Below are 27,760 nucleotides of genomic sequence, written 5' to 3'. Positions count from 1 at the left end.
GTAGGGTATATTAAAATTAAAAATATGTTTTATTATATCTATAATAACTGGGGACAGTTATCCTCAAATGAATGGTGTTGAGCTATCAATATTAAAACACTTCAAAGAGGGTTAAAACCTACCAGGCAGTGTCCTATCACTAATACATTTGTGTTTCTCCAAAAATACATAAAGAAGCAAGCTCTGAAGGTGACATCTGAACAATGGCCAGGGAATGTAAGCTCGGCTTGGATCTTTGAGATTAAGAAGAGCTATCTCTTTTTCACAGCCTTATAGGTCAATGGGAAAAAATCTTAAAAATCAATTCTTTCAGCAGCCAGGAACATCTGAAAGGAAATCAAAACTTGGTTATTATGCTGACATGGTTTTACACCAGCTAAGAATCTTAGAAATGAATTTTAAAGTATAAGATCTGACACCAATACATTTAACAATTTATTTTTGCTAAAAATGTAGCAATCATTAACTGTCATATTCTGTCTACATTAACAAAGAAGAATCTTCTATATTTGGTCTTGGAATAATGACTATGTATATATATGTATGAATGTATACAGATATATCTTATGTAATTGTAAAGAAATACAGAGGTATTCATTTTTCATTAATTGTATTAATTTATGTATGCATTTAATTATTCATTATGCTGAAACATATTTAATTCAAAGGACTTCCATAGACACTAATTATTCATTAATTTTACAGATATATACATGTAAGGATAATTTAACCTTTTAAGATATCAGTTATTTTTCTTAAAAAAAATATTTATTTATTTATTTATTTATTTATTTATTTATTTGAGAGAAAGAGAGAGTGGGGGTTAGGGACAGGACAGAGGGAGAGGGAGAGAAAGTTTTGAGCAGACTCCACACTGAGTGCACAGCCCCATGAGGGGCTCAATGTAACAACCCTGAGATCACAAACTGAGCTGAAACCAAGAGTTGGATGCTCAACCAACTGTGCCACCCAGGCACTCCAAGACATCAGTGATTCTTATTGGCGTTCATGTGATATGTATGCAAACTTAATGGTCAGGTCTAATAGAGAATTCATTTAATGTCTGTTCATTAGCATCCTACAGTGCTGGGTACTATGATAGACATAGGGACTATGCAAGTGAACTAGACAAAAAAGGTCTCCGTTATGTCTCAGCACATACTCTGTTAGGAGATACTGACAACAAATGACTTATTTCTAAAATGGCATATTCGAGACAGAAGATGGTTTCAAAAATGATGAGCATTATGAGAAAAATGAAGCAAAAAAAGGAGGTTGAGTAGTGTGGAAGAGTGAAGGGGGTGGGGAGGATGAGGGCCAGGAGAGAAAATACCTTCAGATAGCATGGTCAGACAAGGCTTTCCTGAGGAGTGATGGTATCCAGAGGAGGAGGAGCCACCCATTAAAATGTCTGGGGTGTAGCCCTCCAGACGTATGGAAGGGCATTTGTAAAGGCCCGAAAATGTCACAGAGCTTGGCATGAATAAGGCACATGGATAGCCGACTTGGTAGCTCTTCCATGGTTAAGGGACTGAGCCAGCTTCTGGAAGAGATCAGAGAGTGGTAAGCAGGAGTTAGATCTTACAGGGCCTTCTGGACCAAGGCACAATCTTGGAATTTCATTCTATGTGCGTTCAGGAGTCATTGGGGATTTTAAAACTTTTTGTTACAAAAATTTCAAACTTACACAAAAAATGGAAAAGAATAAGGATCCTGGGGTGGCTCAGTGGTTTAGCACCTGCCTTTGGCCCAGGGCGTGATCCTGGAGTCCTGGGATAAAGTCCCGCATCAGGCTCCCTGCATGGAGCCTGCTTCTCCCTTGCCTGTGTCCCTACCTCTCGCTCTCTCTTTCTCTCTCTGTCTCTCATGAATAAATAAATATTAAAAAAAAAATGGGGATCCCTGGGTGGCGCAGCGGTTTGGCGCCTGCCTTTGGCCCAGGGCCCGATCCTGGAGACCCGGGATCGAATCCCACATCGGGCTCCCGGTGCATGGAGCCTGCTTCTCCCTCTGCCTGTGTCTCTGCCTCTCTCTCTCTCTCTCTCTCTCTGTGACTATCATAAATAAAAAAAAAAAAAAAAATTTAAAAAAAAAATAAAAATAAAAAAAAAAAATAAAAAAATGGAAAAGAATGACTCCCATGTACCTGTTACCCAGCTTCAATAATTATCATCTCAAGGCCAATCGTGTTTTATCTAGTCCCTCTCCCAGCCACACTGAGTTTTTTGAAGCAAATATCCAGTCATTTCATTTGTGAATATGTCACTTTATACATCTAAAACACAAAAACTCTTTTAAAAAAAATATAGCCATGATTCCATTATCATAGTAACTTTTCAGTAATTCTTTGTTGCCATCAAATACCCAATCTTTTTTGGATTTTTAAGCAGGGGAGTAGTAGTATCTAATTTACAATTTAAAAAGAGTACCATGTTATATATAATAGAAGGGCTTTTCGAAGCTAGGATCACTGGGAGACTACTTGTCTGGGTTTGGCATCAGCATGGCCTAAACAGAGGTGTTTATGATGGATATGGAGAGAAGTAGACAGCTTTAGAAGATGCTTAGGAAGTGGAATTCACTGGTTGACTATTACTATGATTTTGGCCTAAGAAACTGAGTGACAGTGGGAGATGGACCTTTGAGATGAAGACTTGAGAAGGAAAAGGTTGGGAAGGGAAAATTAGGAATTCCATTTTGGCATTAATTGCACCTCTGAAAATGGAAAACAATTTTAAAATTAGTCTTAAATTGATAAAGACAAATGATACCTGTCCATATTTACTGAGACTTAACTTTAATCCTGCTAAGTGATGATGAAAGAGGTAGTTTTTGTTGTTAAAAAACTTACAGGTTTACTTGATCTTTTCAGGTCCACTCAGGGAAGCCTTTTACTGAGATTCCTTTGAGAAATAATAACAAGTCAGAGATCAGACTGTCTAAAAGCACTTCCTGTCACCAGTCAACCACAAACTCAGTGACCTTACTTTCTGAACCTAAATCTGACCCACAGACTTGAAAAATCAGAGTGCACCTCCAGGGACAGTATGCAAGAATAGATGTTATCAGGATTGACTTGGAAAATAACAACAAGAACAGCAACTTAGAAATTTTTCTAACCACGATGCCTATCATTTCTACCATTAGTTCCAATCCAGGAATGATCTGCTCACATTTCCTTTGTATTGGTTTACCAGCTATTATTAGCATATGTAAATTAGTTACTCATTGTTACCTGTTTCAGAAAAAGTTCCTCCCTCCTTCTTTTTCTTTCCTTCTCTCTTGGAAGCCTCAGTCCTGTTTTAAAAGCCTTTCAATTGACAAATCAGGTCTATCCAGGATAATCTCCCTAATTTAATGTCAATTGATGAGGGATTTTACTTATATCTGTAAAAGCCCTTCACAGCAGCACCAAGATTAGTGTTTAATTGAATAATTGAGGACTATAGTCTAGTCAGATTAATATATCAGGATCTTCATCTATTTAATATTTTCTTGATGAGCTTATTTTGGGAATTAAAGGAGTTTAGGTTTATAAAGCACTTAGATCAGTACTTGATACATAGTACCTTCTCAGTAAGCAATGGTTCTATACAGTGTGATGGGAAAGCCTTTAATGGATACCTTATGACAGCAAAGAGGATCATGCATTATTGAGTGACAGAGGCATACACAAAAGAGTATCATGCATATAAGCTACCAAAACAGTAAAAACTCACCAATGGTGTTAGAAGTCAGGATGTTCGTTGCCCTTGAGGAGGTGATCCCTGGAAGGCTGCATGAGTCAGGCTCTGAGATGTTGATAATACGCTTTTTCTTACTGTTGGTGGTGTTTACATAAAAGTGTTAGGATTGTAAAAAATCATGAAATTTTTATGTAGATGTATATCGGTTACACTTTAAAAATTTAAATCCAGTCAGACAATAGATACCAACATTAGGAATGGATAATTCTGCTGTATGTGTTGTGTGGTATATGTGTGTGCTTTATCACTGCAAAATAGGATAATGAATAGAAAATCTTTTCATTCGATATTACAAATATGACAGTGGCTCATGGGGGACCTGGGGAGGGGTCTCCATTAGCATATTTGACTCTTTCTTATAAGATTATTTCTGGGCTGTTACCATGACCATCTGTATCGAAATTGGATTGGTTATGAAAACATGTGGAGAATTCTTTAGGAGAAAAAGACCATTCTACTCACAAGGCTATTAATTCAGGAACCAGAGCAATTGAGTTTCCTTATATGTTCTAAACTTTTCTTTGCAGGAACAGTAAGTTGTATTTCTTTCAAAACAGAGGTGCAGTGAGCTTGCATCCTCATTATCTGTTTGTCTTATGCTACCTGCATTTTCTTTTTTATGATAAGACAAAACTCTAGGAAAGCAATATTTTTTTCCTGAAAAAAATTCAATGTCTGCACCTGAGTAATATGATCTGAGACTATTATCTTAAATATGCAAATGAAGAATTACCATACTATTTTACAACCAAGGTGAACAGTTGTAATTCTCGGTATTTACTTGGATACCAAATCCCATTTTTAGCATGTTAAATAAAATATTATGTTTCCCCTTAATATCTGACTGTTGATATGACTTTATGTCTTAGATCAGCCTTGCCCAGTACAACTTTCCACAGTGTGGACATGTTCAGTTATCTGTGCTTTCCATTATGGCAGCCACCAGCCAATAGTGTGGCTATTGCACATTTGAAACATGCCTAGTGAACTGAGGGATGACAATTTTAATAGTATTTAATTCTAATTGATTTAATTTTAAATAGTCACATCTGGCTAGTGGCTATAGTATTGGACCATGGGGTCAGAAATCTAAATGAAAAATGGTATTCAGATTGAGGTTGTTGGCTGATTGTACTTAATTATTTTCATAGAACCTCTTGAAAGTGCATCTAAATAATGTTTTTCTTAGCCTAGTTACTCTGGTCTACTCCCGGTGGGAGAGTCCCCTCATAAGTAGAAGGAAGCCTTGAGGTTCTGAATTGCGTGGCAAAAATACTTTTGTACCTTTACCATTTCACCTGTTCCTTATTTCATTAGTCTCTGGGCACTGTCCTTTCTTTCCCAATACAGATAATTGCTGTCTTGAAGTTTATGCCCTTAAGAGTCTGGCCCATAGTAGGAAGTCTGTAAGCAGTTTGTGTACACATTAGGTTGTTAATAGCCACATTATGAGGTGGTGATGTATCATGAAAGAGTAGGAACTTCAGTTCTGACATTCCTACCCTGTCACTTAGTGGCTCTGGAACAGGGGCAGTGTCTTCACTCTCTACAGGTCAGATGTTCCTTCATCTCTAAAATCAGGAATGTTCTGCTCACTTTATGCAATTGTCAAGATTAAAAAATAAGAGAATATTTAAAGAGTGTTTACACCCTGCTATAAATTGGTCTTGGCCCCTTCTCCATGGTCTCATTTAGTCCTCCATTTACCCTTACCTCCCTATGGGGTACTTTCCTCATTTTATGGATGGGGGAACTTAGGTCTGGAATAGGTGGTAAGTGTTAGGATTCAGATTTGAACCTGGAAGGCCTGTATCTATGGTGGTAGGTTGGTTTGTCATTTTTTTTTTTTAGTTGACTTGTAATTCATATATCAAAAAACTCACCCTTCAGGAGTACACAATTCTGTGATTTTTTTTTAGATTTGCAGGATTGTGCAACCATCATCACACTACTATCTAATTCTAGAACATTTACATCATCTCCAAGAGAAGACCCATATACACTAGCAGTCCCTCCCATCCCCTCTCTACCCCTATCTGTTGGCAAGCACTAATCTATACTTCCTGTCTATGGATTTGTCTATTCTAAACATTTCCCATAAATGGGATCCTATACTATGTCAGGGACAGAGGTTTCAAGCCTTACTTTATATGGCTTCCAATAATGTGGATAAAGGTCTGCCACATAGTGGGAGTTTGAAAATGAAAAGCTTGTACTGTATTATTGCTATTGCCACTATGAACCACAATCTGGAGTGACATGACCATCTGTTTCTTGCTTGTTGTAAGGCAAGAGGTATGGAGGTGAATTTATACCATAAAAATGATAGAAAAAATAACAGGTCTTTCTTATAACCTATCTCTACCCTCTATAGTTCTTAAAATCATTTAATAATTGATTTATAAAACACTTTCCATTTTGCTAAAAAAAATTGTCAAGAACAGGTGGCAAAAATAAAGGGCACTAACTAAATAAAGCAAAGGTAGCCCTGCAGGAATGTCAGTTCTCTCTGTCATAGACTCTTGGCATTGGATGTCATGTAGAAAGTCTACTTCATTCTGAAGATGAAATAATTTAAGCACAGAAAATGGAAGTGGCTCTGCACAATTCAGAAAACTATATGATATGTAATGCTTATTTTATTCAAAGGTCTCATAAACATATTTTTGAACAATGACCCATAGTTACCTAATTTGGGATAAGTATGGTCTATAATAGAGCAGAATCCTAACATTCATCCAGGGAGAGTTATGTTTTTCCTTATTCTAGGAAGTCACTGAGCAGAGGCCATTGAAAAACAGGTGCCAGATTTGAAGACAGTCCTCACATTCCAAGGGAAATGCAAATAACAAAAACATAGCACACTTGAATTAAGCTATCTACATGGCAAGAGTCATGAAATTTTCATTTCCTTACTTCCCCTGACTTGGGTAATGAAAATATTTCCAGCAGTGGGAGGATGGTCCAGTGGGGATCCCCATTTCACTCATAGGCAGAGTTAAAGTATTGGAGTTCTGAAATGTATGCCAAAAAATCCAATAACATAAGAAATGGCCAAATATGTTCATTTTATTAAGAATCTCAGTAAATGTCATTTTTTGGAGCCAGTGCAGTTCTATGAAACTGGTGGGGAGTGTTTGGGGATTCCTCTGAATCACCAATGGTCACAGCTCGTTGCTCTAACCCATATTTCTAATATGTGTTCTGTTATGTGGTTTAGGCTGAAAAGAAAGCTTATTTTGGCTTTATTCCTTCACCCAAATGGAGAGAATTTTGATTTGCTATGTATCTCTCAGCTCTTGTAGATTTTTCTTATCATCCTAACTGCTAGTTTATTGAGATTAAGTGCTTTCTTATGTGGCTGCATGGAAGGGACTTTTGATTTTCCTTTAAATTAAACCTGATTCAATTACCATGTTACATAGATAGATGGTCTTGCCAGGAAGAAGATAAAGGCTCACACTCACTTGAAGGACAAGCGTGACAATAGACAGGAGGTGGAACCTCAGTGTCCACAGAGGGAGGCTTGTTCTGAAACCACTTCTCAAGGGAAAGGGGCTTTTGCATGATTATTGGCTCCCATTTCTCATCTCTGTGTACACACACATACACACACACACACACACTATCCCCCAATTCTCCTTTGTGACTTCTCTTCCTTCCTCTGTGGCTGGACTCTGGTGACAGCTTACTGATGCTTCTCTCCTTGCTTCCTTCCATCTGGACCCTTGCCACAGTTTTCCATTTTCCCAAAGTAGTTCTTATTGCAGTACTTTGGTGTAACAGAAACACTAAAGCCCTGGGTAAAAGGATGGGGATTACAGAATGTGTTAGTACAGTGTAGGCAATAATTTTTAGCTGAAGAGAGGGTAGCTCTGGTGTCCCTGGTCTACCAGTCCACTGGTGGGTCATTCCCTGACACGGTGTATTTTGCAGACAGTGTTCCAAGCTCCGTCCCTTGGAGACCACTTTTTAACACCTCCCTCAGCCTCTCTTTTCCTACAGACGTCACATTTCCTCTGTGTTTACCAGTCTCATCAGGAATCTAGTATTATGCCCTATAAACAGAGAGCCCACCTGTCTGGTTCTCTTTAGCACAGGGGACTCACAGAAATATTATTAAAAGGACTGTTTTGTTTTGTTTTTTTCCTTTAGAATGATCAAATTCCTAAGCAGGGCTTTGTCCTTAGTCCCATTAAAGAAAGTTCTAAAGTGGAGAGGGAGAGTTTTGGTCTCTCTTAGTCCTGAATAAGCTACTAAGAGGTCATCTGTCCTTTCCTTCTGTCTTTTAATTATCCCCAGTTATAATATGATTTTGATGATCCCTCAAATCCCTGTCTTGAAAGAGGACAGATTTTGCATTGCTTATTAATGATGTCTGTGGTGTTTAACACAACAGTGTTTGGAGAAGTAGGCCTGTCTGCTGCTCCAGATTATTTCCCTTAGGACGTCAAACTCCAGCCATTGAGAGCTGTGTGACCTACTGGCCCCCAGCTGCATGCTTTCTTATAAGTGTCCTTTCTTTTCTGTCAGCCTGGGAGGGCCTCTCCAACCCTGCCCAGCCTCTCACTTTCAGGACATTTCTCCCGGAACAATACCTCTGTTCTTTACTAACTTGAACCTCCTCCCCGCTCACTAGGTGAACCTCAGGGTATTCTGTTGTTTGGTCCAATACCATGGGCACCACAGTACTATACTTTTTGGTTCCATTTGCTGTTGCTCCATTGTGCTGTGCATGATTTCTGGGGAGCTGCATACCTTTCCATCTTGTTTCCCTAGTGTCTGCTCATACAGGGTAAGTCCTTAGTAAGTGCTTGCATGAAAGAATGAACATAACAAGAATACTGAGTTCAGCTCGTCAGTATGTAGTTAGCCCTGCTAATGGAAAAAGCATCTTACCACATGCCCATGGGATAGAAGATGAGTAGGGACCCAGGCCTGCCATGGTGGAGTTGCTAAAATCACCATGTAATAATTCCTGGAAGGGAGACATAAACAAAGTGCTATAGGAGATCTGGTAATGGAGATACTGCACCAAGCTAGGGGAGAAGACTATTCAGCAAGCATCACTTCTGTATTGTTATGAAATATGAAAATCTTGGTGAAATATACAAAGATAAATAGATATAACCTGTCTTCATGGGGCTTGTTGTTATGGAAGTCCTATAATTCACCTTCTAAAAGATGAAAGGTACAGCACAGGGAATATAGTGGGTGGTATTGTAATAGGATGTATGGTGACAGATGGTAGCTACATTTGTAATGAGCCTGGCATAACGTATGGAGATGTTGCATCACTATATTGTACACCTGAAAGTAATATAACATTGTTGAAAAAAAAAAAGAAGACATTTGAGGAAGTGATGATAAGTTTGATAGAACAACATGAATAAACTGGGAATTTGTGCTTACCCTTATTATAACCTATAGAGACATAAAAACAAGGGGAAACTGTGACAGGAACATTCAGAAGATCCTGGAGGAGTAAGTGAAGACAGAAGTGCATTATTGGTCTTGAAAGAAAAGGAAGCATCCATTTTCTTTAAAAAACAAATTATTTTTCAATACTTGTTAATAACCTGTTTTTTTTTTCTTTCATAGAGAAATCAGTCTATGTCCTGTTATTTGCTATAATTTTGCATAATGGTCAGGTTGGGACAGTGTTACCTTAAACAGTATATGTGTGTACATGTGTGTGTAGTATATGTGTGTATCTCTTTATATATATATACATTGTGTGTATGTATATATATGTATATAGATATGTATATATAGATATAGGCATAGATAGAGGTAGATAGATATATATAACAGTGTACAGAATGGTTCTTTAGATTAAAGGCTTTGGACCCAGGAGGCTTGAATATTCCTCCTAGCTTGACTTTAGGCAAATCATCCAATCTGTATAAACCTCAGTTTCCTAGTCTATAAGATGGGGATAAAATAAGTAGTTATTCTACAGGGATTTCTTTTTCTTTTCTTTCTTGGAAACATTTAAAAGCCTTGCCTTTATACTTGATAGGAATGCAATAAAGATTAGCTACTATTGTTAAATTTTATTGTTAATTTTTTAAAAAAATATGCAGCTCATGCTATGTAAGCCAGGAAGACACACTTCTATGAATTTGAGTTCAAAATGTTTTTTTGACTACCATGCAACCATCAAGAAAGATGGGCAGGCAACACAGATGCAGAGCTTTGACTTAACTCCGCCTTGAAAGTGAAGAGATGAGTTTTGGGGAGCAGACATGAATCAATCATGGAGTGCTGGGGATCCCTGGGTGGCGCAGCAGTTTGGCGCCTGCCTTTGGCCCAGGGCGTGATCCTGGAGACCCGGGATCGAATCCCACGTCAGGCTTCCAGTGCATGGAGCCTGCTTCTCCCTCTGCCTGTGTCTCTGCCTCTCTCTCTCTCTCTCTCTCTCTGTGACTATCATAAAAAAAAAAAAAAATCATGGAGTGCTATGCCTGTCTGCTAAGGGCTACTGAAGGGAAGAAAACCCTAGAAGTCTCCCCTAGGTAGTGAGATCCAAAGATTCAGTCATTTCTCAGAGAATACCCAGGGGTACTCAGAAAACAATTTGCACCTGGATGTGGAGTGAAGCCTTAGCAAGGGGCTTTGGAAGAAGCCCCTGGCAACATATAATTATGAAAATAAAAATCTAATAGTATAAAAGACAATGATTAGATTAGCAACACTTAAAATCACTGAATAGTGAAAAGAGGGCTGTGCTTGTTTTTAGTAGAATCTCTCAACGAGCTTGTTGCTTGTAGCAAAGGAAGTCAACTGTACATATGCAGCTTTTATATTAGTAAATAAAATCAGCAAATAAAAGCTATTAGAACCTTAGGAAATAAGTATTTTTATTCTGAAACAAAACACAGATTGATTATGGAGTGCAAAATGCTGTATGAAGCAAAGTTAAAAGAATGAACTCTCAAGCCAAGCAGATCTGAATTTGAACACTGCTCGTCCTACTTACTACTTCTGCTGTATGATTGCCTCAGCTTGCGCTGTTATAAAAAAAAACACTGTGGACTGGGCACTTAAGGAACAGACATTTATTTCTGATAATTCCAGAGCCTGGGAAGTCTGGGATCAGAGTGCCAGCACAGTGAGGTTCTAGTGAGAGCCCTCTTCCTGGTTTGCAGATGGCCACCTTCCTGCTGTGTCTTCACATGGCAGGGAGTGGGATCTCTTCTCTTTTTATAAGAACACTAATCCCATCAGGAAGCCACCAACCTTGTGACCTAATATAACCCTAATTACTTCCTAAAGGACCTGCCTCCAAATATCATCTTATTGGGGATGAGGGCTTCTTTGAACATATGGATTTTGGAGAGGTACAGTCAGTCCATGGCAGTGACCTTGAGCCCATATTTAAGTTCTCCAAACCTAGGTCTGCCCTTGAAAAACAGATAATATGAGGCACCTGGGTGGCTCAGTGATTGAGCATCTGCCTTTGGCTCAATTGTGATCCAGAGGTCCTGGGATGAAGTCCTGTATCAGGCTCCCCGCAGGGAGTCTGCTTCTCCCTCTGCCTGTGTCTCTGCCTTTCTCTCTGTGTCTCTCATGAATAAATAAATAAAATATGATAACAACAACAACAAAACAGATAATATGAGTAGCTCCTCAAATGGGGTCTTGTAGTAAAGTGTATCTGCAGGGCCTTTCACTGAGTTCTTAGTAAATATCAGCTATCCTCATGCTATTCTGAGTGTCAGGCTTGCCTTTGGGGAGCTTATACTCCTGGATAAAATGTCTCTCTTCATTTGTAATGCACTATGTGCCCAAATGTGGGAAGACATAATTTTACACGGGAAAAATACATATAAATTTGTGTGTGTGTGTGTGTGTGTGTGTGTATGCATTTGTGTGTGTGTATCAATAGCCAAGGATGGATTGTAATGTGATCTGGAAAAAAAAATATGTCATAGTCCCACCAAATCCATTATTTCAGAAATATTGCTACTTAGTGTGAGGATAGAGTAAAACATGTTGTGTGGAAAAATAACCTGAGTAAATATTTGGTGCATGTGGTATTCAGAAATGGCTCAAAACATAGAGGAGGGTATGTGAATGATTGAAGTCTGGGGAACATGCAAGGGAACGTGGAGGAATATATTCCTTTTTATTTAAAAAATAAAATAAAATTTTATTTAAAAATTTCAAATAAATTTAAATAAAAAATTTAAATTTAAAAAGAAATAATAAAATTTATTTTAAAAAATAAAAAAATTGCATTTTTTCCTGCCCCTAGGACGAGTATTTTCGGGAAAAGAAGACAATCAGTTTTTGTGTTAGATTAAATTTCAACCAGCTGACTCTCACATATTCACAGAATCAACTCCCTTGGTTATCCTCTGGGTAGAATTGCAAAACCAGTGGGTTTCGTTCATTCTTGCTGGATTATGTTTTGAGCACTTGCCACACATCGGATTCTGCTTTAGGTGCTGAAAAGGTGATCATTGGCATGGTAGACAAGGCCTATGTCCTGATGGAACACATATTTCTTTGTGTGTTCATATGTACACATTTGTGTAGAGATGGTCAATAGGAAAACACAAAAAGAAAGTAATTTCACACACCAAGTGCAATGCAGAAACTTAATGAGGGACCATGTGCCTGGTGAGTGGAGAAGATGGATGTGTTGCTCTAGACATGATGGTTTCTGAGGAGGTGATGTTTGAGTTAAAATCTGGAGGAGGAAGATGGACCAGCTTTTGGAAGATCTATGGGAAGGGTACTCTGGCTGAGAGCATCAAATATCAACTGTTTGGAATAACAATGCTTCAGGCAAGTTTAGTTTGAGTCATGGGAATGCCATGAGAAGTTAGAGGGATTAGTAGGGAGCCAGGTCACAAAGGACCTTGTTGGTAGGTAGCAGACATTTGCCTTTTATTCTAAATATATATTGAAGCCCCTGGAAAACTGTAAGCAGAGGAGGTGTGCTAGGGTGTGCTACTTTCATAGATGGTTGTAGCTGTTGAGAAGACAGTGGACTCCATGGGAACCCAGGTAGAGGCAGATGTGCCTGTGAAGTGCCCCTAGGAGTCATCTTGGAAGGTGATAGAGGAGACACTTTGGCTTCGCTTTTATACTGGACTACTATTCTCCTGGAGAAGTTGTTTTTCTACCACCTGGAATCCTGATAGTCTTCTCTTTCCTTAAGAATTCTTATGATTGTCCTAAATAAAAATGTTCTGAAAACAGAACAATCTGTGGGTCATAACATGGACCAGTGATGAAAAAGGAAGAATGGTAGATGTAGCAGTTACTCTAAACTGCTTTTAGGAGATATAGATTTTTTTTTTCCACTTGGCATTTGGGATCAGTTGAATTCACAGTTACATGATTCTCAAGAGCTGTAAGGGTGCATTAAGAATAATAAGGAGACGGGCTAAATGCTCCAGGCATGATGGAGCTGTAATATACCACATGTGTTATTGTTAATTCATGTTGCTAGCCCACCCTTTTAATAGCAGCCAGGAGCCATCACAGCACATGCTGTGAATATATATTAAAACAATTCACAGAAGTTGCTCTAGTAGTATTGGGTAATTGGATATTACTTGAGATCCAGAAAGGCTTGGATGCAGCTAGATAGAAATGGCATCCACTGTGACTTTTCTTTTCTAATACTGCTGTGAAGAAAGTGCTGGCTGTAAATGTTTAATCTGTGTTCCTCCCATCTGTGCTCTGGCCTGGAAAACAAGATTTTTGATGCCACAATCCCTGGATTTGAGCAAGTCGTATTGCCTTGTCCTCCATTTGACCAAACTATCAGTATAGCATTTGCTGCTGAAATTGTATTTATATGTGGTGGGAAATGTTTTCCTTAAAAAATAATAATGATCTAACACCAGTCAAGAAATTGGTATTTTTACTTTTTCCTCTGTGTGTTAAAAAAAAAAATGCATGCCATGTGAACAATTATGTATTGCTTGAATATGTCTTATAATTCATCATATAAACCATTTAAAATATAAATTGGAATATACTATAGATGCTATTCTGTCATTTTTTTTTTTTTACTTATTAGTACCTTTCTTGGTTATTCATATAATTTGAGATTGGTAAATCCAAATGCTTACAAGAGATCAGCCCAGCAATGTTGATTAAAGAACAATAGGTAGGAAATAAGTTCAGGCCAGAGCATTTATACTCAGTTTTGCCAGACCTTCTGATTTTTCAAGAGAAGCTTGACATTTGGATTTTTATGTGAAATCCCCCAATTTTTAAATTATGTTCTTAAATTGTGCAGGGCCTGGATGCATCCACTATATCTTTAATATGGATTTACCTTGTTTTGAAATTAATCACCTAGTGATAGACGTTTAGATCTGAAATTCATGTTCATCACCTGTCCTGACTTGTAATTCTTTACCACTTTCTTGGTGAAAATATGCTTTTGTAGCTAAGGGACTGATGTTCTTGAGTTACTTGGTGGAATCTTCCCTGGGTAGCAACCACAGTAACACAGAAATATGAGTAGATAAATTCGGTAACTGTAAGTTCACAGAACTTAGATAAGGCAGATACAGGTTTGGTAGGATCTGAAGCTTATGTAATTTTTGGAGGCTTCCTTGTGGTTAATTACATACACACACCTGCAAGGGGCCTTCAAGTGGTAGATTCTGAAGTCTCAGCTTCATTGGCCTCTGTAAGGACGAGAAGAAATGGAGTGAAGGGAAAAAACTCAAAAGAGAGAAGCATTGTTTGTTTTCCAGAGATTCATTAAGGAAGAGTAACCGAGATTTTGGAAGGGAGGTATCATTTATATTGAAATTTCAACAGATAATAAAACTGTTGTGTCACACGTTAAAGCCCTTTATCTGTTTATATATTTTAAAGTGGTATTTTCCCTAAAATTTTTACTACTTTCGCAGATCCTTACTCTATACGGAGCTTACTATTTTAACCAGAAAGATGTCAGGCCAGATAACTTAGTTCATTCTAGAAATACAAACTGCTTTCTGTTTAACATAAATACATTGACCTTGGATAGAATTTTCTTTCAATTACTAGAGACTCCAAACTGGTTATTTACAGTATCTGTTTCACAAACAGATGAAATAGATATTGAACAAAGAATAGAACTATTAAGGAAGCAAAGATTTCATGGTATTAGCCTTCCAATAGTCTGAAGGCCAAGGAACATCAGTATTTGATATTGAATGCCCACTGAAGGGGTCAAGAATGAGCATTAATTTGCATTGCCAGGAAAATCGTTGGGAGTGATGAAAACCTGAAAAAAGAAAACCAGATGTAATGAGAAAATCAGGTAGTTGTTTGCTGAACAAAATGACAGCTCAGTGGATCATTAGATTCTAGGTAAATAAATGATATTAAGCTCCAAATATTTTGATTTAGCTTTGGTTAAAATTATAGTAAGATCAGAGATAGCTCGTTCAATGGTGCTTTAGGAAAGCTTAGACACATTGAGAATGAATTTTTGGAAAACATAAAGCATTGATGGGGTTAGCGCTTACCTTTGTTTACAAGCAGAAGAGAGGAGGTTAGTGCATATATACACACACAGGCAGTACAGTGTTAAAGACCCTGCAGTCAAATCCCATCTTTTGCACTCAGCTATGTGACCTGGGTAAGTTATATATACTAAGTTTGATGAAAATAGTATCTAGGGTGGTTGTCAGGATTTAAAAAGTTAAAAATTGTAAAGTTTTTAGAACAGTACCATATATGGGTTTGTTGTTATCGTAGTTATATACAGCAGTTACTTTTGAACACCTCCTTTCTGTTGTGTCATCACAAAATTGTTTCTTCCATTAAGAACTTTTCTGTAAGGATGCCTGAGTGGCTCAGTGGTTGAGTGTCTGCCTTTGGCTCAGGTCCTGATCCCAAGGGCCTGGGATCAAGTCCCACATTGGGCTCCCCACAGGGAGCATGATTTTCCCTCTGCCTATGTCTCTGACTCTTTCTCTGCATCAGTTGTGAATAAATATATACAATGCTTAGAAAAAGAACTTTTCTGTAATATCGAAGGGTTTGTTTTAATTGTGATATTCAAGTACCTCTGCCTCAAAAGTTTAAGGCCATATGTGTTTGTTTTTAAAGGTGACATTTGTTAGAATGCCTTTAAAGGAGAAAACTGTTCATTTAGAGGTCTAAACTATGTTACAGGGAGTTGAAATATCTTATCAACTCCATTATAATGAATGCATTGCGTATGACCTAACCTAACTGATCCTGTTACAATTCACTTAGCAGTTTCTTTCCAAGCTAGAAATATTGCATGAAAGCATTCTTTCTCCCATAAAGTGTACTTAAGTAAAATTTAGAGTATTTCTAAAATATTTAATATCAACAATATGGCAATAGTCTTTTTTTCCTAAAGTGAGAAGGTAGTTTCTTATACAGTGTTTCTTAAACTCTTTTGTTTCAGGACACTTTATACTCTTAAAAATAATTGATGATCGAAAGAGGGTCACTTTTAAATATAGTTTATAAAAATATAGTTTTATTTTTTTAAATATAGTTATATCTATTGATATTTATTGTAGTAAAAATTAAAACACAGAAATCTTTAAAATACTCACCTAAAATGACAGTAATAAGCCATTATACATTAGCATAAGATAAAATAAATCTACATTTTGGAAAACAAATATGAGAATGACATTGTTTTATAGTTTTGTAAATCTCTTTAATGTTTGACTTAATATGTTAATTAAATACAGTTGTAAAGACTGCCACAAAGATAAATTATATGCTCCCATGAGACATATAAAAGGATACCTAACATATTCTAGGGGATTGAGGAGTAATTGTCTTTGGAAGTGACACATAAATTGTGATCTGAACAGGAGCTGGAGGGAACAAGGCAGAGAGAACAGAGTGGAGACAAACTTTAGGTATGGGAAGAGTTATTGGGATAATGGAGGGCAGGCCAGTATGGTTTGAATAGGTTGAATGAGAGGTCAAGAAACTCATGCTGAGATTTCAGTGAGGAGTTGGGGCCAGGGTCCTGTAAGGCTTTGGGATTCATATGGGCAAGTTTGGGTTTTGTTCTACTAGGAAGGGAAGAGTGGGAATGACATGACCCAATTTTCAGTTTTTTAAAAAAAATATCACTCTAGCAGCTTTTGGAGACTAGATTGAAATATTGAGAGGACTGCAGATGAGAAAACAGTTAAAAAAAACAGTAGCAGAATATGCAAGAGATGGTGTGTATTTAGGAAGTGGTACAAAATGGGACTGATGATTGATTGGGCATGGGCAGTGAGCTCAAGGAAAGTGATTTATGTTTTATTTTTCTTCAACTCATCCATTTTCATCTAACACAGGTGTTTTTGTTCTTAAATCTAGTGGGGAAAAAAAAACACATCAAATTAGACCATGAAGCAGAAATTCAGTATTTGAGTCAGGGGGTCTGGATTTGTTACTGCCACCTGGGTAGAACCTTAGACGCTTGTCATCATTTATTCTTTCAGAATCATGGCATTTGTATATTCTGTACCATCTTACAGATGTCACAAAACTGCTTGCAAAATATTCTGAGTGTTAAAGTTTTGATTCAGCCATTACTTGGATTTGTTCAGCAGGCGAAGGTTTTATACTCTTCCCTCTTTTGCTCATTTTAAATTCTCAGAGCTGGGTAGTTGAATAAAATGGAATCTGTCCATCATAGCCGTAGCCATCCTGAGTATCCAGATGTCAGGGAGTTTCTGCCAGGAAGGGAAGACAGCTGTTTGGAATGGGAAAGGAGTAGAGGATCCTGCAAAACATGTCAAGAGTTTTATCAGGGGAGCAAGATGACAGTTGGTAGCAGGAAAGGGTGAGCAGACACTGGAACATGTCTGGAAAAATCAATTTTGCTCATGGCTTAAGTGATAGCCTAAGACATCCAAAAATGCTTTGTGTCATGGAATACTGTATTTGTCTGGATTATCTATTCCAACCAGTCTTGTTTAAATACAAGCTATAGGATTAGTAGATGGTAGTCATGCTCTGATCAGTCACTGTATGTTAGCCTGGTATTAGATAGACAGGCAGTACATTGAGTTTGTGAAAGTTTTTGCTTATGACCCTAATCCATCTGGGACATTGAAATATTGTATCACCCCCAATGAGAGCATGGAACCTCATCTGTCACTATTAAAAAGAACTTGAGACACGTGGTAAGATGAAATAGATCTTCAGGGTTTTAGCTTTTCTTTGAACTGGCATTTTAGTGTTAACTCTGACTTGTGTTAGTGTTTGATTCTTACTCTTTCTGAGTTATAAGATTAACAAATAAATGGATTCGACCCTTACAAAGAATAGCATGTAGCTCTCTTAGGTCTCTTAGAACTGTCTTTTCAGATTACTCTAAAACCTCATCAGATTTGCCACAGTTTATATATAAAATCTCTTTTGGTTTTAAAATATATTAAAACCTAGTGTAGCAGGTGATCTCATGGGCAACTGGCCAGTATTTCTTCCCTTTCCTGGTCAAAGCTTTCAGTTGGCATTCTGAAATATAGTTTTAGTCTTGACCTCCCTTCAGTCACTCTGGACCACATGTGGAAAATATTTTCTTATTGCCATTTTGACTTATGGTGATGTGCTTGCTACGGTGTGTGTTCATTTTGCTATAATTATATGTGCCAAGTACTTGCAGTGTATGTCTTTATCATGGTAACTGATAAGACCTTTAAAAAGTCATTAGATTTAGAAAACAGATTTAAAAGTACTCCAAAAATTATTCTTGTTAACTGTCAAGTTTTAAAATATTCTCTTAAATATTACTAGATATTACCAAGTCCAGGCATTGTATGTGTTTGCAAAGGGAAGAGAAGCTTTGTGGAATAGACTTGAAATATTCTCTGTTCCTGATTCTAAATGTTGTCAACCAGAATGGTTGCTAGAACTAGTAATTTTAATGAGATAACTTATTGCAGGCATTTGCTAGATGGATCCATTTTTAACCTAGTAGATGGATAGGTGGATAGTTCTTCCTTTCTTTGTCCATATTTGGCAATGACGTTGCTTTTAGAAGCTTTGAGAGTTCAGGCATGATCTTCAAAATTGTAAAATTCTGGTAAGCACAACTTAAATATTTACTTGTTGTTTAAGAACTCAAGTATAGGATACTATGCCTTCTGTTTTTGTTTTTGTTTTTGTTTTTACTTTTTTCTTTTTTAATCTTTGTAGAATCAAATTAGGAAAAGCAGCCTGGTAAAGTCAAAGAAATGCTGGATTGAGATTTGAGTGATTACAATTTAGTCCAGACCTGCAATTTAGAAACTATTTCCATTTTAGTAAAATTTGGTGATTAGACTAATACAATTTTTGGTTGATCAATCTAAGTAATTAAGTATTTTTCAGTTTCAAAACCTAACCTAACCTTTTCAAACCTAACCTAATGTGGACCTGCCAAGTAGGGAAGAGCTAGACATACACTCTTTAACCCTATGTTTGTGGGGAGTATTAGAACCTAGAATCTAAGCTACTTAGTTTTCTCCCACATCTCCCTACCCATGACCACTGTCCAAACCTCACATAGTGAGATAATTTTGCACAACACCTGTGCTCCTCACAGTACAATTGCAAAATCCATGAATTAATGAATCATTCCATTCTTCAGCTCTGAAAATCTTTGAATGTTAAATGTTTTAAGTTAATATCTTAAAGATCAGGAACACGGGTATGGGTAGACATGCTTTCCAATGATGGTATTTTCAAACTGATAGGTCTTTGTCTCTCTTATGTTCCCGATACTCTGAGCAGTTTTCATACACCAGTTAGGTGATCACAGTCAGTTAATGGAATCTTGAAGGAATATGTTTGCAGTCAATAGGAATTATTCCTTGAGGATACCTACAGTAAAAATTCTGGTTCATGGCTGCTTCCCTATGAGACTTGTCTTAGGGAGGTGCTATGGTAAATTATAGAGAAGGCCAGAGTATCTGAGATAACCCTGCCCTCTGAGGGCTAAAATTATCTTTTGGGAAAGATAGAAACATCTGCTGCTGGGATCTGTTGAAAAACTGCTCCTTCCCCATTCCATGCAGTCCTGGTAAGATTGGCAAGCCCAGTGTTCTGCTTTCATGGTAGGCACTGGACCCGGACCTGGCTAATGTCATAGGCATACGCTCCAGTGATTGATCTGTGGAGCTGGTGCATTCCTAAGTAGGGCCAATCAGAACATGTCCATGAGATTTGATAAATGAAGAGAGAAGGCTTAAAATAGAAAACTGTTGATCTGAGTTTCAGAACCTGCTTGTGGTAGGAGAGCATGAGGCTGGAAATAAACAGCAATTGCAAACAAGTAGAATTTGGTGATGGAAAGAGGAGATAGGGAAAGACAAACAAGAAAGGGTATGTACCTGGATTTGGATTTGTCTGATATTTTATCTTTAGAATGCCTAGTTGTATAAGAAAATTAATTCTCTTGGAATGCCTGGGTGGCTTAGTGGTTGAGCGTCTGCCTTCGGCTCAGGTTGTGATCCCGGAGTCCTGAGATTAAGTCCCACATCGGGCTCCTTGTGGGAAGCCTGCTTCTCCCTCTGCCTATGTGTCTGCCCCCCTCTCTCTGTGTCTTTCATGAATAATAATAAAAAAAAAACCTTTAAAAAAAAAGAAAATTAATTTTCTCTTTCTCACTGAAGCTAATGTGATTTGCTTTTTGGTATCTACAACAAGGAGTCTTGAATAATAAACATAAGAAACCACCAAAGAACACAAAGCTGGCGTGTCTTAAAGCACCGTGTATTTTCAGAGAGAATGATCCCCTCTTTTGTTTTGCTTTCAGGTTGGTGGAAACATCTCAAGCATCCCCTGAACGCTAGTCTAAGAGCTTGTGTGGGTAGCAAAGTACCTGACACAGGCAGCTGCCCCATTTTGAAGAACTGCCAGGAAACCACTATTTCCTGGTCTCTCAGAAAACCATTAGTGCTCAGGATTGTTCTACCACTTTTCTTTTCCATCTAAATTTACACATGTTCCATTTCAAACTAGTTTCTCCTATTTGATCCTTTCAGCCCCCTGCCCCAATACTGTCCTTTCATGTATGTTGCAGACTGCATTTTTTTTCCTAAAGTAAATTATCCCGTTTCCTCACCACTGAGGTGTGTTTCCCCCCCTCCTCTTCTTACTAGTTCATTATTCTTTTACTTCTTAAAAGACTCTTTACTTGGCTTTAGAGATATTTCTGCTTACACAACCCTATTATGGTAAAGAGATCCTTTTTTTTTTTTTTTTGAGAAAATGTTCTATACTATTGTAGGAATAGATATTAGTCTTATCTCAAGAGTTGCCTTCTGTTTGAAGCCTTATTATCACTGAGGTCTTGAGAGTCTGTCTTCTGATAGAGTTCTGCTATAATGGACACAAGTTAAGCCTTTCAAATCCAAGACAATTGTGTAAACATTGTTTCCATAGTAAAATGCCTTTGGTCCTTCCTATTAGTGGAAACCATATGGCTTTTTGGATCTATGTCCTGATGCTGGGAGTTCCCCAGAGTCTCTTTTTATGAACACAAAGTGTGGCTGGAGGTAGGGCTTGTTTTAAATATACCTCATACCTTAAATTGGTTTCCACTGGTAGCCCCAAAAACCAAGTTGATGAATGCAAGCCAGCAAGACAACACATGCTTGAGGAGAAGGTTTTTTTTTTTTTTTTTTTTCCTAGTGACTGCAAGAAGCTAGCAGCTTAGGAGACATAGATTGGGAAGAATGTGAGGACCAGAGCTGGGCATAGACAGACTTTGGCATTGTTTGGAAGAACTGAGCCAGTGTGCTCTCTCCTGAAATAAAAAATGTCATGAATACATGACAGCATGTTATCTAAGTAATATAACAGTATTCTCTGAATACTGTATGTACATTTGTATGTACATATTAAACATACTTTTTATATTAGTACACACATATGTTGGCTCCATCAGTAAAAAGTGGACAACAGCTCAAGGATGGATATCGTAGCAATAACATGGGATGCAAAAGTCTGTGGAGGAAGCTAAGACAACCTATAGAATAGTCTTTAGAAATGTAGGTTTCTCCTATCAGAATGATTAGAATGCCTGAATCCCATTGATTTTGTATCTTTATTTCTTTTCAACCACATGAAACAAAACAAAGCAAAAATAACTCAGTTCTTAATGAATCCATTATAATTACTTTGATAAATCAAAGAACAAGCATAAGGGTCTCAAAAAGAACGCCAATCTTGCTACGAATAATACAATTACTTTAAGCAATTTAAGAATTTTTCTACAAATTACTATGTTTTTAAATATAGTCATTTGCAATAGTTCCTCTGTGAATACTTACGACACTGACTAACTATGAAATTGTGTTCCTTTGTCTTATTTCACTCTCAGTATATAGAAGTTTCTTGTTTTAGGTTTAACTTTATGATTATGTAGAGTACTTACATGATTCCAAAATCGAATCTGTAAAACAAGGTAAATGTGAAAAAGTCTAACTGTTCTCTCCTACTTGTATCCTATCTCTTCCTCCCACAGATTTTTAATAGTTTTTCATTCTGTTTTAAAAACATAATGCAAAAAATAAATAAAAACATAATACATAGATACACATAGAGTTATAGACATATATGTATGTACAATTGTGTGTGCACATAAATACGCATATGTGTGTATACCCATACACAGGTATCTGTGCCCCTCCTTTTTTTTTTTTTTTTTACAAAGTTTGGGGTACTCTACACAATTGTCTCTGACTTGTTTTCCTTAGCGAATTACTATAGAGAGCCCTCTGCTGTACTTTCTAGAGATATTTTCTTATAGTCTCATAGTATTCCCTTGTGGGATTCTGTCCTATTTTATTCAGTCCATTCCCTATTTATAGATATTTTTATTACTTCCAGTATTTTGTTTTATAAATAATGCTGCAATGAACAGCTTTGTGCATGTATCCTTTCTCTCTTTGTCAGATGTCTTTTGGATAAGTACATAAGAAGTGGGCTTTCAGTGTCAAAGGATACATGCCTATGTAATTTTGCTAATTATTGATAAATTCCTTTCTGTATGGTTTGTATGTGCCACTTTGCATTCATGCCAACACTGTAGGAATGTTTCTATTTCCCCAACTTTGACCAACATACCTGTGGTCGAACTGAAAGCTATACCTGTCTGATAGGTAAGAAATGGTACCTTAGTATACTATTTTGCATATCTTCTTAAAAGAAAAGTTGAATTTTTTCCATATGGTTAATATTTATTTGAATTTATTTTTCTGTGACTGATTAGTTCATATTTCTTACTCATTTTTCTTTTTAAAAAAAGATTATTTATTTGAGAGAGTGTGCACATGTGTAAGGCTGGGGAGGGTCAGAGGGAGAAAGAATTTCAAGCAGACTCTATGCTGAGTGTGGAGCCTGATGTGGGGCTCAGATCTCAACCTGAGTCACAACTAAGAGTCAGACATTCCACCGATGGCACCACCCAGACACCCTTCTAACTTATTTTTCTATGTGATTGTTGATCCTTTTTTCCCTAATTTTTGAAGTCCTGTACATATTGAGGACTTTTTTCTCTGGTGTAAGTTATAAATATCATTTCCTACATTTCCTAGTCTGCCTTTGGAATTATTATCATAAAATATTTACTATAATCACCTTATATATCTTTCTTTTCCTTTATTGCCTCTGGATTTGAAATCATAATTAGATAAGTTTTCCTCATTCTTAGATTATTGAAAAATTCACCTGTGTTTTCCTGTAGTACTTAATTTCATTTTTTCATACTTTAATATATGATCCATTTGAGATTTATCCTGGTATAAAGTACAAAGAATGGATATGATTTTATCTTCCATGTGACTATCTGCTTATCCCATCAGTGCCTATTAACAACTCCATTTTCCCCTCTAATAATTTGAGGAAACAATATTTATCATGTCCTGAATATTCAGCTGGGTTTATCTTTTACCTCTTTGTAAAAAGTAAAAAAAAACTTCCTCAAAAGCCCCATTTCATAGATTGCCCCTTACTCTCCTCATTGTCCAAAAATAGGTCACCTGCATTTCCTAAACCAGTCCTTTGCAAAAGGAATGGCATTTCTCCTGTTGGTTTATCATAGCCCAAGGTTTTATAGGGGAAAGTGCTGGGGCTAAATTAGAGGTAGTTAGGTTAAGAGAGATGGAGGGATGGAGAGATGGGGATAGACATCAGTTAAATCACAATGTATTAGGTATTCTTTCTGGATTAAAAGCTTCTTGGGGGGCAGCCTGGGTGGCTCAGTGGTTTAACGCCACCTTTAGTCCAGGGCCTGATGCTGGAGACCTGGGATCAAGTCCCATGTCGGGCTCCCCGCATGAAGCCTGCTTCTCCCTCTGTCTGTGTCTCTGCCTCTCTGTGTGTGTGTGTGTGTGTGTGTCTCTCATGAATAAATAAAATCTAAAAAAATAAAAAATAAAAATAAATAAATTAAAGCTTCTTGGGGTCAGAGTTCTAACATGTCTTCATGTCCCTAACCACCAGCACAGTGCCTAGACATATTACAGGTTTGGAGATGATTATTAAAGAGCATTGAGTTGAGATAGTACTACTAACTGTAGTTTTATAATAAAACAACTATTTTTTCTACAACCTAGCAATAGTATGGCTGAAATAAAGAAACTTAAAGTATATTAATCACTAGGTTCATAAGATCTAATATGCTGGATAAATGATTTAGCATTTGTTTTTTTAAGTCCTCTTTTGAAGTTTGAATGCTCTACATAGAGTATCTTTTTTTCTGAGAACTTTATTATATTTTATAAACATTCCTTTTCTCTGGGTTGTGGTAGATGGGAAGCAGTAGATTGCACATTTTCTTAAAGACGAATCAGTGTGTTCTCTGTCACCTCAATACCACCAAGCTCTGTACCTGAAATATTGCTGACATTCTCTTAATATTTTTATCAAATGAATGAATGAATGAATGCTATCTCCTTTTTACAGCCAGTCGTGGAAACTTAGAGCTAAATTGCTCTCTCATGTCACTCAGCTGAAAGAAAAGTCTAAAACTTGCACACAGAAATCCATTGCCTTCTCTAGTGATTATATTCTTTTATATTCTCAGAACTACAATTTTATAGTCCACAAACATGGAATCATACTATTGAGAAAGCAGGCTTTTGTGGAAAATAATAACCAATGGTTTGAAAAGATAGAGGACTATTTTTTAACAGAGATTGAATAATAGCTATATTGTATAAAAGAATGAATTTATTCTTAACACGTGACTAATAGAGAAAAAGAGCTAAACAGCTAAACTTAATTTCAGAATTATTTGCCATATTGGCCTCTGTGTCAGCTTCTTTTCCCATAATGTGAGCATTTAGGATTTTCAACTTCTCAACCAAAGTTTGACTTTTATATGGTGCTTAAATGTTAGTATCTAATTTCTCAAGATGAGTTTACAGTTTGGGATAGGTGACTTTAGAGTACACTCTGCTCACCTCAGACAGGGCAAAGGATAAAGAAAATCTGTCAAGTTCTGATAACCTGTATCTCTTCATAAGCTTCTCCAATAAAAATGTGATTAAAATGTTTCATAAGGTTAGGGTTTTGCCTGTGGCAGTTTGAATTTCCTCAGCTTAACACATCATCAGTATGACATGTCACGCTTGGCTTTGTCAGCAATTCTTGTACACAGATTAAGTGTAAACATTTAAAATGACAGATTTAAATGTACTAAAGGAGCTGCTGGTAAAATGACACAGGTAAAGTGTTTCTAATAAAAACATTATCGTCAAGGACTTACCAGATCTGGATTGGTTGCCTCAGTGTTCGTTGGGCATCTCCACTCGTGGATCACACAATATGTTCTTAGCAGCTCCTAGCCTTCTCCAGGTGGGAAGTTGACTGTGGTAAGATGTGTTCAGAATTGAGCACAGAAAAATTGGAATTTATCTGCAAAAGGAATGCAGCCTCTATTTTAAGAAAGCATTAGCCCCACCATACTCACACCAATCAACATCTTGAGTTTTCATATTTAGCGTGCCTAACATTTTTTCACACGTTCTTACTGTAATGCCAAAACAGATTACATCAAAAAGATTTTCTTTTTTAAGAGACAGTGAGTAGAACATACATATGGATATATTCTATAGCTTTTTGATATTTTCTAATGTGTTAGATTGATTTTTCCCTTTTCTCCCCCTAGGTATTTACTGGTATTTTCTCTCTGCCCCCGTCCTGAAAATATATAAACTCACACTCACACTTCCTACTTAACTAACATACTTGAGAATATTACTTTGCTAAACAACAAAGTAAATCTGGCTTTCCTAGGTATGTTTTGAGATTTATTTTTAAAAATATTTTTGCTATTTCCTCCAAGTTCACTTTCAACCCACTTATGGTGTGGCTGTATGTTTATGCGTGTGTGTGTGTGTGTGTGTGTGTGTGTGTAGGCACACATAGGTACTCTTTTGAGGTGGGTCTAGTGGGGGGAAATCTATTTATTGAGGTAAGAGTTTCAGTGAGATAATAAGAATATATGTGAAATTAAACTGGACCGGTAATTGCAACAGAAGTGAACTATTAAAGGAACAGTTGACTCCAAATTAAATTAGCAAAAATATCTGGTGTGGAGGTTTATTGAAGAGCGGCTTCTTTTTCATTACTACACACACACACACACACACACACATACACACATTCAATAAAGCACCCTGTTGAAACTTAGACTGTCCACTTAGAAATGCATACCGAGTCTGCATTTTCCTTAAACAGGATAATTTAATGGCAGAACTGCCTACCTGTTCTGCATTCTTGTAAAGAATTATGCTAATCTTACAAGGGGCCCTGCATTGCATGATTGATAAATTCATCTTACTTCCTCCTTGCCTCCTGTATGCCTTAGAGAACTTAGCTATAATGGATTAGGTTTAATTCTTATAGTCTTATGTTGTTTTTCTGACATGTTAAGTTGAAAAAAAAAAAAAAAGGCTGTGCTTTTGGCAATAAATCATGGCCTGCTGGGAAAATCCACCCCTGCCCAGATGTGCCAGGTGGCCATCTACGAAGTCGAGTAACTCTTGAGTCTGCAAGAACTGTTTTCCCTCTGAAGCTTACTCACACCATGCAATGTACTGAAGACGTGTTGGACTGTGGTTTTTATGTCACAAGCCTTGGGTCCTAGAAGCAAGCAAGGAGAAATACTGTGCCCTCTAAATTTTAACAACGGCAAGAACAAGAAAATTTAAGAGAAATTCATAGAGTTTCATCTCCTTGGACTCTTTTTTTAAGTATTATGTTTAAGACCTAAATTAAGTTTTAAAAACAGAATTTCTCCAAAAATGCATAAACACGCCCATGAGGCTTGTGGATACACATACACAAATACGTGAACACATGGATACATCTATATGTTCAGTCCCTGCCCATTAGCCCGACCCTTGGCATCTACCACCATCCTTCTCACCTCTTCTCTGCACAGATTACCTACAGGGAACAAACTTCTTTTGAACTTTCCATCTCTTGTACTCAAATACTAATTTTTAGGTGGCTGAATCCTTGGGCTAGTCATTTCTGGCACAATCTCAATCCTTTTACCCTATAAAAGTTGCTTTTAAATTGTGTATCCTATAAAAGTTGCTTTTTGCATGTTTGTGCATAGATGTGAAGATAGTTGGGAAGTCCTGACCTTTGGTTATACTTTTATGTTTTTCAACATGTTCATATATCACTATAATACCACACATACCTGTGTGTATGTGTACTTGTACATACATATCTGAAAGGACTTTTTGTCATTGTTTTACAAAAGTGGAATTTTATTCCTTTAATACTTATTTGTGGGGGCATCTGGATGGCACAGTCAGTTAAGTACCTGACTCTTGGTTTTAGCTCATGTCCTGATCTCAGGGTTGTGAGGTCAAACCCCACCCTGGGCTCCATGCTGAACAGAGAGTCTGTTTAAGGCTCTCTCTCCCTCTATCCCCTCCCCTATGTGTGTGCATGCTCTCTCTTAAATAAATAAATAAATCTTTAAAAAATTAGTTATTTGTAGAGATCTTTTTAAAGCCAGTGAACAGCTCTAATTCATCACTTTGAGT

At 37.1% G+C, this 27,760-nt stretch overlaps 1 protein-coding gene and 1 long non-coding RNA gene across 10 annotated transcripts in view; one reads left to right on the top strand and one right to left on the bottom strand.

Moving 5' to 3' along the window:
• Window positions 1-27,760, top strand: part of FHIT (fragile histidine triad diadenosine triphosphatase) — a 1,370,758-nt gene that overhangs the window by 899,361 nt on the left and 443,637 nt on the right. Inside the window, exon 1 of one of the 8 annotated variants that reach the window (XM_041762990.1) lies at window positions 19,983-20,069. The exons of the other annotated variants lie outside the window; for them this stretch is intronic. Coding sequence (XP_041618924.1) covers window positions 20,033-20,069 — 37 coding nt within the window. The 5' untranslated portion in view covers window positions 19,983-20,032. Of the gene's footprint in view, window positions 1-19,982; window positions 20,070-27,760 lie in introns of those variants that run through there. 8 annotated transcript variants of the gene reach the window in all.
• Window positions 7-25,954, bottom strand: LOC121495483. 2 transcript variants are annotated; one of them, XR_005989000.1, is made up of 7 exons: window positions 25,462-25,954; window positions 14,357-14,407; window positions 9,159-9,222; window positions 8,646-8,724; window positions 3,720-3,820; window positions 2,852-2,903; window positions 7-326 (listed from the first exon to the last, which is right to left on the bottom strand). It is a non-coding gene; the product is annotated as an uncharacterized LOC121495483 (long non-coding RNA). The 2 variants fall into 2 exon arrangements; XR_005988999.1 differs by lacking the exon at window positions 9,159-9,222.

Source organism: Vulpes lagopus, chromosome 7 (genome assembly GCF_018345385.1).
Source record: "Vulpes lagopus strain Blue_001 chromosome 7, ASM1834538v1, whole genome shotgun sequence".
NCBI classification, from domain to species: domain Eukaryota; kingdom Metazoa; phylum Chordata; class Mammalia; order Carnivora; family Canidae; genus Vulpes; species Vulpes lagopus.
The sequence above is the reverse complement of the archived record's forward strand: the minus strand, read 5'-3'. Positions and strand labels throughout refer to the sequence as shown.